This window comes from Mytilus edulis, chromosome 9 (genome assembly GCF_963676685.1).
Source record: "Mytilus edulis chromosome 9, xbMytEdul2.2, whole genome shotgun sequence".
Classification (NCBI taxonomy): domain Eukaryota; kingdom Metazoa; phylum Mollusca; class Bivalvia; order Mytilida; family Mytilidae; genus Mytilus; species Mytilus edulis.
This window is the reverse complement of record NC_092352.1, coordinates 30531913-30545021: the sequence shown is the minus strand read 5'-3', so window position 1 is coordinate 30545021 and position 13109 is coordinate 30531913. Positions and strand designations below refer to the sequence as shown.

Sequence of the window (13109 nt, the reverse complement as noted above, 5' to 3'; positions counted from 1 at the left end):
GTATGTAAGTTCGGGTCCTGTGGGTCGATCAGGGTATCTACTTTGAACGGTCAATCTGATCATCGAACGTGCTCTAGACCATCGGCAATGCTACAAGGCAATGCTACAAGGCGTGGGGAATGGGGTCTTTGAAAAAAATTTGTTTTTTTGGTTAAATATAAATTGTAAATTTGGTCTATTATTGATAACATGATATTAATACAGCGGTAACAATAAAAAAAAATTAAAAAAAAGAAGAATATAATGAGAATATTTTGTTACTTTGTTGTTAAAAAAGGTTTCCGATGTGACTGATGTTGATATAGGGAAATAGAATTATTAAGCAATGTAAACGCTATGTTTAAAACGAGCATCTTTCAATTTACTCGTCAATTTTAACGATGGTTGCAGCAAGGTCGCGGTATGATCATAGTAAGGTCTTCATGAACAGTTTCTAGAACATGTTCAAAATATTTGTGGTGCTGTCGTGATCAATGCAAAGAATTTCATAAATGATATGTTCATACAAGACTTGAATTCTCATATCAGAGCTAAACATGAACAGAATGCTTGCAAGTGTGATCATGACAAGTTCTCTAAAGCATATACTTACAAACAAGAGCTACTGGAGCACATTCTAAGTGAACACTGCGGGGAAACCTTTGTCTGTGAAGTATGCAGAACAACGTATTCGTAGAAAAAAATAACTACCATAATAAACATAATAACCATAATAGGCACATACTACAAAAAACATTAAATATTTTCAAAGCACATTAAACAAAAAGAAATATAAACTGTGTTGTACGAAACATTTAATCAAAAATAAGGAACAAAACAAACCTATTTGGTCATATATTTTAATTGTGTAGCAAAAAATGAATGAACATTAACATTGAATATCGTAATTGAGAATTCAGTAAATTTTCCAACTTTTTTGCAGGTTTATCAAAGTGAAACATTGTCCCCGATTTCCGTTTTATCCCGTTCGTAGAGGGTAATAATAAAATCAGTTCATATTTTATACAGTTGAGATTATTTTCGATTTGAACATGTTTGGTACATGTGAAATGTGATGTATGGTATTTCTTGGATTGAAAGAAACTTTTCTAAAAGTTGACTTAAATAATAAAGATGGTATATGCTAAAGTCAGATGCACCTACAATATGGACGTTTGAATTGTAACTATCATACCGTTTGAAAAAACAAAAAATGGACGTGCTGGTCTATCAGTATCTGTTTCCTGATGAAGGATTTATAATCGACAAGAAAATAAAGAAAAAGATATCATTTCCGGTAGGTATTGTAAGAGGTTAATTTGATATGTAAAAAGAGATTTGAAGAAAACAGCTGGGGTGCAAAAAAAAAGGAGGAACTAAATTTACAAATGGGAGAAACAAATATTAGAAAGAATTTGGCCAACTTTCAACTTTTCTTTCATACCACCATAAAATTAAAACTGTTTATGAAACACTAAGGAAATCATATTTCCCATAGTCACTAAATTACTTCAAAGCATTATCTAATTATTCCCAATGTCTTGCAGCGGTTGATTTACCAAAGACGCAGAGAACTAAAAACAAAACAATACCAATTTACTACATATTCAAATAGTCGGTGGCAGATGGACTTAAAGATGGTGCCTCCATGTAAAGGATATAATTTCATATGTAACTTTCTTGACTGCGACAGCCAGTCTGCTTTTGGTGGACATCTTGAGGAAAAGACGACAAAATAAGTTTAACAATTGCTCCTAAAATTGCTCTACAATTAAGTTCCACCTCGGATTCTTCAAACGGGTAACGGGGTAGAATGATACAAAATATATCTTAACACGATGATTTCAGAACGTGTGGAAAGATTTAATAGGACAGTTGCTGCATACTTTAGGGCTCAATTTGTTGACAAAAGATTGGCAAAGTTTATTTGAAGAGTTTAATTACAAATATACAACAGAGTAAACGAATCGACAAGACCAATGACACCCCATCAAAGATTACAATAATTTGTATTTTCTAATCATGTCGTTTTTTCTTCGAATTCAATATTGTGTATTCGCAAAAAATCTTGTGCATTTTGTTGCTTGAAATCAATTGAAATAGCGGATTTTTTTTTAACTTTTATATGCATATAAAACAACAAAAATAAAATGACTGTAACAAAAGGCAAGATCATGAAAGACCAAACAGAAAACACATGAAATCAAACAAAACAAAATAAAAACCCTGGAGACAAACCCCAAATTACTCATCTTAATGTGCAAAGTAACATAATGCACGAAAGAGGGATATATACATACTGAACCACGTCGTCTCGAACATCAAACATAAGATATAACAAACCATCTAACCAGACTTGCTGTAAAACTAAATACGTGAATATTTTAAGTATAAATAGTCACGCCGTATAGCAATGCGGATTCGCACTCTTCAAAACAGTCATATTAGGGAAAAGGTCATGTTAGATACTAATCAGGCCAGAAAACGTAGATGGTAAACCACAATCTATGACGTGGTAAATATGACGTTAGTTAGTAAAGACACATCGAATAAATCTACCACATCGTGATGATATCCATTAAATTTACGCATTTTCTCCTGTATATGGGGTCCGTATAGTGTGAACATGCATGAGCATAATTGATCAATTGAGAAATAAAACAATATACGACGGAGCAGAGGGTATGTCACTGCTTAGAAATGATAAATTGATAATTGGGAAGTTGAAATCATCCCGTTTGTCATAGATTAGTCTGAAATCGTCTATCCGAGTCAATATTGAGAAAAAGATCAAGGCTTGAAGCAGTCCTTCTACCTTTAAGGTCACTGGAACTGCAAGTACTGACTAACATATGGTTATTTAATGTTAGGACATCATCAATATATCTTGAAGTAAAATCAAAGAATTTCGCACAGGGCTTTGTCTTTTTGTCTTGTACAAGGTTCTGAATGAGTTGCGCTTCATGCGAGTACTCAAACAAATCGGCAAGTGGGTTGCACAATGAATACCCATTGAATACCGACTGGCTGTTGAAATATTATTCCTCAAAACTCAACAAATATGTTCTCCATTAAAAAGTACATCATTTTGATAATATCTTCTTCAGTGTATGTTCTGATAGAATCGGTGTGGTTCTTCACAAAATAACAATATGCATAACCCAAAAATAGATAACTACGATTTCCATTTATAATTATATAGAAAAAGATCTGTTGATTGAGATAGTGAATTCGATCTTTTAATTGAGCATGCAGAATAAAAGAGAAAAGCGTAGAAAAATCAAATTGCAGACATTTTGAAATATAATTTAAGGATGTTTGCTGCTCAGTTGCTCTTTCCATAAAACTAGTGTATATTGATAGGGGATTAATTGAGGAATTAAAAAAGCAAAAAAAATATAGGGGTCAATGTGCTTGTTTTCGAGATATTAGCAGTTGGAATTTTGGCGGGAAAATGTTCTCTCTTGATTTTTCATAGCTTTATCATTGACCAGTTAAAGTTCTAAAAAAACTATTAAAAAATAAATAAGATTTTATAAGACGTTTACAAATGGCTAATAATTATACATGTAAAAGATTTATTAAAAGAATTATGGGGGTCTATGGCCAAATTTTTTTAAGGCATTCAAATGGATAAAACCAGAGAATTCCGATAGTCTGACAAAAACTCACTTTTCTACATATGGAAACACTAGTAGGCTTTGTCTGCTGGATAAAAATTAAAAGTACTAAAATACTGAACTCCGAGGAAAATTCAAAACGGAAAGTCACTTATCAAATAGCAAAATCAAATGACATTTTGGTCATTTAAAGAGGATGAAGCATCCACAACTCCGGTATCTTGAATGGATAGAAACCAGTGTTATCATAGAGCATCGTAGCTTTTGAATGTATCATCGAATAGCTTTGATCCATTTAGGCAAAGATTCCAGTTATGGTTCATCTTCTCGATTTGTTCATTCTCTGGCATAGTCTGCATCTATCAGTAATCTGAAGTTCTTATTCCAGTTGAAGGGCTTAAGTATTCTATTTACAGGTCCATTTGCCTACGATGTTAAGGTCGCCAGTAATAACATAAGCATCTAGACTATAATGGTAATTCGACCATGCACATGAGCAATCAGGAGGTTAGGATTTAATATCTTTCAGGATTAATGCCTATACATAAACCATTTAGAGGATGAAAATTCTGGATGCTAAAGGCTTTGAGAAGCTTCATTTTAGAAGTGTTCAGCCATTATTTTTTTATACATGTTAGCAATGGCCATGAACCTTGTAACTAATTTGTATAAAACACTTGTACCCTCGTACACAAGGGTGACTTAATAAGATGGAGTATAATTTAATTCTAGTTAGGTGAACAGACGATGGTAGTCTATACTAAACGCTGGTTATGTTAATGACGTTTTCCTGACTAAATTTGATGTCATTAATCTTGAATTTCATACATAAATATAGACAAATCAAAGGTTATTATTTTCAATAAATCTGGGAGAGTAATTAAAAAACACAATTTTAAGTACAAAGATTATGTATTAGAAATTACACCAGAATACAAATATCTTGGAGTATTATTTAAACCTTCAGGTAGCTTTACCAAGGCAAATGAATACTTATGTAAAAAAGCAAGGAAAGCATCATTTTGCATTTATAAAACTTTGCATTCAGACAAATTAAATATATTACCAAATCTTAAATTATTTGATTCATGTGTTAAACCTATACTTCTTTATTGTAGTGAAGTTTTATGTTTAGATACTTTGTTGAAAAATAATGTTTCCATGGAGTCTAGATATTTTTTATATCAACCTGTTTGAGTACAAATTAAATTTGCTAAATATGTCTTAGGAGTTAACAAAACTGCTTCAAATTTAGCAGTTTTGGAAGAATTGGGTATGATCCCATGCTCTGTTGATGCTACTAAACTTTGTGTAGGTTACTGGCATCATATAGTCAATTCAAATCCGGATAGCTTAATAAATAAAATTTATTCATCAAACCTTAATAATAAGTCAGACTGGTATAGAATTAAAATTTGACCATGTCTGGGAAAATCAAAATTCATTTAGTAAAAATCGTTTGACTGTTTCTATATATAAAAAATTGAAAAATGATTTCATAAAATTTTGGGACCATTCTATTTCAAAAAATATTATTGATAAAAGAGGAAATAAATTAAGAACTTACAAAGATTTGAAAAAGAAATTTGAGATGGAAGACTTTTTAAAATTAGATATAGACAGAGCTGATATTTCAAACTTTGTGAGAATTAGAATTAGTAATAGTATCCTTATGATTGAAAAGGGCAGACACAGAAAGATTGATTTAGAAAACAGAATATGCCCTCTATGTAAATTTGAAGTTGAGGATGAATTACACTTCACCATAAAATGTACCAAACTCAATGAGTTGAGAATTAAATTTTTTCAGAATATTTCAGATATTTTACCATCTTTCAATAATCTTTCAGACATAGAAAAATTTCACCTCATTTTTTGAAGTAACGATTATGATGTCAGTAAATGTTGCATATAAGGTATTAGTGAGATGTACAAGTTCAGACGTTCACTAACTTAAGCTATTTTACGTTATTTAGTATATAAATTGTATAACTATGATGTAAAACTGTACCTCCTCAGTCAAATAGATAGATAAGAAAGAAAATATATATTACCATTTTATGTACATATAATTGATTGTTAATGATTACTGTTTGTTTGTTCTTTGTGTATGTGTTGATGACAATCCAGATTTTGGATTTTTATATCAATAAAATCTTATATCTTATATCTTATCTTACAATTTCAAATTCTATTGCCTCATGAATTGGAAAAAGTAAAATAGATTATAGGCGTATAGCTGAAATTTTCCAATGCAACAAACTAGAAGCTCTTACTTGTGTCGCTCACTTTTGTATGTTTAATATTTAACAAAGGACACTCTTCAACATATAAGACGATATTAGAATTCACTGGGGGTAAATGTGATCTCCGTAACTGCAATAAAGTATATCCTAAGATGGCGGACGATGTTTCTGGTCAATACATCTTTTATCGATTCTGTAATAATTCTGTATTATTCTTTGGTATTTCGTGCCTTATTTAAAGTATTACTAAGTTTGAAACTGAAATACAAAAATTCTTTTCATTATAGTTCAATCGCTAAACGGAGAAATCGTCATTTCAAAAATATCGCGAAGATGGGTAACAGTATAGACTGATATCCGTAACTGAAATAAACGTTAGCTCAGTATATCTGTAACTGTTCAGTTGCGTTGTTTCTGCTTCATTCATTATCCTCAATTTAATAGTTCGGACCCTCTTTTTTCGGATATAGAACTGTCATAAATTCTTTACAATGTTGGAAATCAGGTTGAAAAAAAATTGCACAAGAAGAAGACAAAGACAACATTAGAAAAATTCCCATGTTTATGACGTCTTCACGCTAAATCCTTTTGATGTTGGATGTTTAATAAATGAGAAAAAAATCATCTCAGATTTTTTTTTAAATTTTATTGACCTTAAACAAGCTTTCAGAACTTGTGATTATTCTAAAAATCTGTATTTAGTGTCTGTTTGTTGTTTGAATGTGCAAGTACCCTCCTACGTTCACTTTGTGTAACATTTATTTTTATTTGTGTGAACCGGATTGTTTAGTCTGCTCTTAAGTTGTACTATTACACAACTATCCCACGTTAGGGGAGGGTTGGGCGCCAGCTAACATGTTTAACCTCGCCACATTCTGGATTGGCGTAGGCCTGACCTTATCCTGGTTCCCAGTACTACGTTCCAGGTATTAGCTTTTAGCATACTCTCTCACGAATGAATGTCGGGCGATGTGTGGCAGAGTTTTTCCACCTAGGAATGAACTTTTTAGAAAAGGTTAGTGAGTAAATTACATACTTATTCAAAGTTTGTAGAAGAGTATAAGTAAACAGGAAATCAAGAAAATTAATTTACTAAAGACTATTTACTGTTACTTTAAGTAGTAACCAGCCAGTAGATTTTTTTATGAGTTGTTTTTTCTTAATTGTAAACTTCTTTACAATTTATGTCAATATTTTTTAGCAGACAAATTCATTCACAAGTGATTACATTCTAAAACCTATATAATAGTATTTGGAATATTTGTAAGTCTAAAGACCAAGATTTTTCATTGTCTATGTTAAGTTGGTGTATTGAAAAATTGCAGTGAATATGTATGCCTAACAGTTTTATCTGTCCTAAACCTAATTGTCTTAAGATTTTTAAAAATTTTAAGTTTCTGTATTGCTTTTAAAAAAAACCTTTATCTTTGAGACTTCCTACATGATAAATTCCAGTGTATGCACTCTTGTATTTGTGTAACCTGCATAACAGGTAATTTTTGCGGAGCTGTGGAATAAGAAAGGATTAGTTGAAGCTGGAACCTTAAGAGGAGAGTGTGAGAGAATCAGCAGAAAAGGAGAAGATACCAACGTTATGAATGCATATGAGGAAGATAAAAAGTATGTCACCAGCTATGTTACATCCAATTTGGTAGTTGCTGTGATGCACTTTTTTGGAATGGAAACGGAAAATGACAATCCAGTCAGAAATTGTCCATCAGCCCAAGAATCATCGTATGACCTGATGGGTGTCGACAAGTATATCTTTCCAGTTTGGTCTGGAGAAAATGATCAGTGTACAGATTTGAAAGGTACAATGTACAATCCAAATTCATGTAATAATAAAATAAAAGGATGTTATATGAGTGCCATTGACACTACCCTCCATCTACATGATCAGATGATCTAAGGTACATTTTAATGCAATTATCAATGGTTCTGATTGGATGACAGTTAGCGTAAAATTCTCAATCTCTTTGTCTGTAAGTGACTAAGGTAGCCGACATTTTGAATTGCTGAATGTATTGACATGTAACTTCTACAATAATATACCAAAAAACTCGCATGTTGCACCTGAAAATCTTCTTTTTATCAAATTTTATTACATTCTGAAGCGGCACAGAAGCCAGAAAACACCTGGTGTTTATGCTTGACGCAGGAAGCATACCTATGACGTCACCTAGTGTAGGGACCAAAGAAGAGAACATCTTTTCACAGAATTTTCTTTAATGAAGATTTTACACTGAAATAATGATTAAAATTTAATTATGAACTTGTTTTGCATTAGAATAGAGATAGCTGTATTGTATTTGAAGCTTTGCGGACGTACATTGGTAGTTTTATTGTCGCAAATACCCGTTTCAAGGTTAACAAAGATTCATAATATATAAATAATAGTACATTATAATACAGATTTCACAAAGAATTTTATTCTTTATAGATTGCTATTAAACATCTTATAAAATATTTCAATACAGATACATAATTAAGCTATAAGAATACACATAAATATAATTGTAGTTTATTCTTATCATCTAGTTTATTTCTTAGTACATTGTAAAAAAACATGTTGTTTTTTATGTCAAATTATTTGAAATTAACAACATTTGATCTTTTACTCTTCAGACATTTCTTGGAAAAATGGAACTTTACTAATTTTTTATTGACATTATATTTACATTATTTTTAAAGTATCTAGTTGTAAAACCTAATTTGAAAGACCTAATTTAATTCTTCTAATAGAAATTTTTAAAGTGAGGTTTTAATGTTTAACTGTAATAATTGGACATGTTAAAAAAGAAAATTGTTAAAAAAAAACATATACCTTGAAATAAGATACACACTAAAATGTTGCTTTTATATTATGATTATAGGAGATGTTTGTGATGATCAAAGGGACATGGGTCCATGTCAAGTAGTCAAAGTGACCTTGGCAAATGGTATTGTATTGGAGATTCCTATGACGACACCTGCACATGATGGAAATAAGGAAAATAAACCTGACAAGATTAAAGATTATGCACACTATGGTTTAGAGGTTGGGATGACATTTATTTACTTTTTACAAAATGTGAAAAACCCAGAGAGACGAAAAATGCTCCCGTTATTGAAAATGATGATGATTCAACTTCGGGGTCACAGCATGAATGCTAAGTACCCCAAAGAAATACTCAGAATCCTTGTTCAACAGTATTCTGTCATGGGACTTCAAGAGGCTTGTCAGGTTTTTCAAGCCTGTTTTATAAACACTATGGGAAAATCTGATGGACATGTCCCTGCAGATCTCGTGCAAGAGTGGAATGTGAAAGAGTGCAAAAACATATTAAGCACATGTACAGTAATAAGCTTGATGCAAACATCTGCAACAGGACATCGGCTTTACCATCAAAACACACGATTGCAGACAACTTTGACACAGAAGCTTGCATTATTATTAGATCAAAAAAACATACCAGGAAACAAAATGACGAAGATGAGCTACTGCTTATTTAGGACATAAAAAAATCTGACCATTTGAATATACCAGTGGTAGATCTTATAAGGAGTTCAATACTATTCCAAGGTCAATTTCTCAAAAGGTTGATGGTCAATTGTTATTAAAGTGGTTCAATAAGAACAGGAGGACTTTTTTATTTGAAATATAATTACTAACATATGTCTCAAAGATGGCACAACCATTCCATTTATTTCAACATTGTTTCCTAATTCGCATTGTTGCTATTATGTAGATATAGAAAAACAATAAGACATTGCATGTATTTTCATAGCAAATTGTAAATTTCTTTAAAGACATGCAATACAGGGGGAAAAAAACACTTTTAAATTTTCTTTGAATATTGAGTGAAGGCCAAGTTTAATATCCACTTATGAAATATGCCATCAAAACAAAAATACCTTGATGATTTACTTTTTTATATATTTCACATTGAAATTTAGCTATTTTAAGTAAAATCAAATTTATTCAGGTGTTGATATTAATGCTGAAAAATACCTAAACTTTCTAACAAAAGATGATATTTACTTCAGTTTTTTCATCATATTTTTAATAGGTTTTCTTGGAAATTTCATTATAACATCTTAAGATAAGTTTCAAAACAAATGAGACTACAGATATGGGAGTCCATGTGCTCATTTTAGTGCTAAATGGAGAAAACATAGATTTGAAGCCTGAAAAAAATAAGATTATATTTCACTTTTTGATGACATTATAGATTTTTTTGTGAATTGTGAATGTTTAGCATTTATAGCAGCATTTCTAAAACAAAACATACAACTTGAATTCCTTATTGTATTAAATGCCCTTGTAAAGTTTCAAATTTTCATTGTATGTACTTGTGACAAAATGTTTGAAATGTTTAAAAGATAGGAACCTTTCAACATGGGGAAATCTTCTGACAGTTTAACGTAATTCCTATATGCAGGTTTTGATGCCAAGGATGCTGCAAAGCTTTCAGACAACCCAGTATGTAGATGAGGAAATACATATTTATTTATTAAGCTGTTCTCAGCATGGAAATATTGCATAAGCATATGCTTTACAACCTCCTGCTTCTTTTTTGAATATTTCATAGGAATCTCCTCTGAACCTGAACTACATGATACATTCAAACACAGATCACATGTACATGATTTTTTGCATATGTCACAACATTTCTGTTTGTCTCTGTTGGTTGGTGCAATAAAACCAAAATAATCTAGAAGAAATTCCCTTCTGCATCAGTCCTCATTTTTGATGTATTCCCTCATTTCGGATTTAAGGTGTTCCTTATTGTCAGCAATGTCAGTGTTGTTGTAGTACAGCACAGATGTTGCCTGTTGGCCATTCCTGTCACATCTTCCTATTTCTTGGACATAAGCTGTTATGTAAAACAGACTCTTATAAGAAACTCTTAGACGTTTATCATATTTATTTTTTTAAATTGCAAACGTAACTACTCTCTAAGCTTGTTCACATCTTATGTGTTTTACTATTTGTCTGATTTTTGGAATTCTCTGGTTTTATCCACCAAACCAACATGTAGAATTTTGTCCACTAACCCCCACTTTTCTCTTCATATAGTTTTAAAAGCCTTTTTTGATACTCTCGTGAAATCCTGATAATTAGCCAATATTAAAGGTATAATAAATTAAGATGAAACATGTTTCTGTGAATTTTAAGTGCTCAATACAAGAACGCTGAGTCGCTTACATATCAGGTTTTCTGATGTTTTTTTATATTTTCTTTATTACTGCAATTGTATAGTCTTCATTTAAAAAGCTTTTGATTTTGAAAATGAGAAGCAAACATCATGTGAATGGTTAATATCTATAATCAATGTATTCTTACTTTCCATGGTATTAGGAGGACCAACATGTATGATCTGTTTAATATCTGGAACATCTATACCAGTGCCATATGCCTCTGTGGCAAAAACAAGTCTTAGGCTGTCATGTGTCTCATACATTCTATGTGTGATGAGTGCCTTCATCTACAAATTTTGATTTTTTGTTGTCAGTTGTTGTACTTAAAGTCATATGAAACAAGTGACCGGTGAAAATTAATGTTTATCCAATTCTTGAACCAATGCATGTATATATCATAAACTTAGTCATCTGTGCATGATTTTATTATTTTTTTTGCAAAATTATCAAATAATCATCCTTTTTTTTTTCTCTCCGTCTGTTTTGAAGTGAAGTATGAAAGCTCATTAATTGTCGTGTTTTGAAGCCGTTGTTTATCAATTATCACCTCATAGTAAACAATCAACAAAGAAGCATTGATATTGAGCATGTGTGTATCATGTACAATCAGATAACAGTTTATTTCAGTGACAGATCTATGCATATTGAGATCAGTGGATTTTTACGAATTGTTTCCTGGAAGCAACCAATTAAAAAAAGTAAACTTCATCTAAATGTGGAGAAGAATTTTCTTCTTTCCTTCAAAAAAAAGTTAATAATGACAACTATCCATTTTGTTTTAAAACACATGCATCATTTTTTTTAATTTGAGTTTTCATATGACTTTAAAGCTTTAATATTTTGTCTTATAATAACTATGACCAGTTTTAAAACAGTGTAGTGCATTCAGATGTCTGGAAAGTACATTAAAAGTTGTTTTATAAGAAAAAATAGCAAGATTTTTTTTCAACTAACATCTTTTGATTGTGGAGCATGATATTGTGAAACATATGGTTTCATCTCTTCTTCTCCTGCCTCTTCTTGAAATGGTGTTGCCCTGTGGTGTAGGACTCCACACCACTTGGAGGGACATACATTATTGTTTTGGGAAATTTATTCCCTCTAATTTTAATTTATGTAAATAAGGGTCCACAGTTTTGAACATTGCATCTTCCGTACAATTAACTCCTCCAGTTGAGGGTGGCCTTTTCAGGACTTCTAGGGAAACATTTCGTCTGCCAATGATATAAACATTGATATAATATAATATGAATATAAATGAATATAATATAATATGAATGGAAAACATGTAAAATCATGTATAATTATGAATATTATAGTATTATTTAAATTTCTTGGTGGAGGCACAGAGCAATCTCCCCCGTTTGCACCAGCAAATAAAATAGATATCTGTATTTTATCTTGAAAGGTAATTGAATAATGGTAGTTTTTAATGGTCATATTAATTTTTAAATATATATATAATTAATTTTTCTATAACTATGAAATAATACTGCATAAAGTGGAATAAAACTGATTAAACATTTCATAAAGATCAAAGTATTAAACTTTTAATAAATTAACAAAAATTGATTAAACTATAAAATAAGAAATAATTAACAAACCATTTATAAAATTCAGAAAAATACAAAAACAAAACAACATACAGATATTTATTCAGTAACAGCCCTGGGTGGGAATCGAACCCACATACCAAGAAATTCAATTAAATTATTAAATAGTGTTTCAAAGCATGGACTGTTTTCTGATAAAACCTGTGTTAAATGAACTGCTCATTCTGTTCATTGACATATTCATGCATAACCATTTGTAAAACTGATTTTATTTGTTTTTGTGCTGCTATATTGGCAGTTGCAGTTAAAGCAAGTATTTTTGTGTCTTTTTTCAGGAAAGTCTTTATTAGACCTACTTTCATGTATGCAGGTCTAAATTACTGCTTTCCCCAGGCCAATACTAAGTGGGCCTCATCAATTACAACATGAGTAATCTGTAAATGTTTGAAATATTGGTAAGTGAAAGTGAAAGTTGGTAATTATTCAAAGACATATATAGAAAACGATATCCCGTGGGAGGTGCGCTCTCA

At 31.1% G+C, this 13109-nt stretch overlaps 2 protein-coding genes across 2 annotated transcripts; one reads left to right on the top strand and one right to left on the bottom strand.

The window, feature by feature from the left end:
• The first annotated feature begins 6808 nt into the window (after window positions 1-6808).
• On the top strand, window positions 6809-9927 carry LOC139490292 (uncharacterized). The gene is made up of 3 exons (XM_071277131.1): window positions 6809-6860; window positions 7338-7656; window positions 8719-9927. The coding sequence occupies exons 1-3, from the start codon at window positions 6843-6845 to the stop codon at window positions 9342-9344; spliced, it is 963 nt and encodes a 320-aa protein (XP_071133232.1). The 5' UTR covers window positions 6809-6842; the 3' UTR covers window positions 9345-9927.
• A 634-nt stretch (window positions 9928-10561) lies between these two features.
• LOC139489907 (putative ATP-dependent DNA helicase Q1) lies at window positions 10562-12412 on the bottom strand. The gene is made up of 3 exons (XM_071276754.1): window positions 11981-12412; window positions 11172-11313; window positions 10562-10701 (listed from the first exon to the last, which is right to left on the bottom strand). Exons 1-3 carry the CDS (start codon window positions 12023-12025, stop codon window positions 10562-10564), a joined length of 327 nt encoding a protein of 108 aa, XP_071132855.1. The 5' UTR covers window positions 12026-12412.
• Between the last annotated feature and the right edge of the window lie 697 nt (window positions 12413-13109).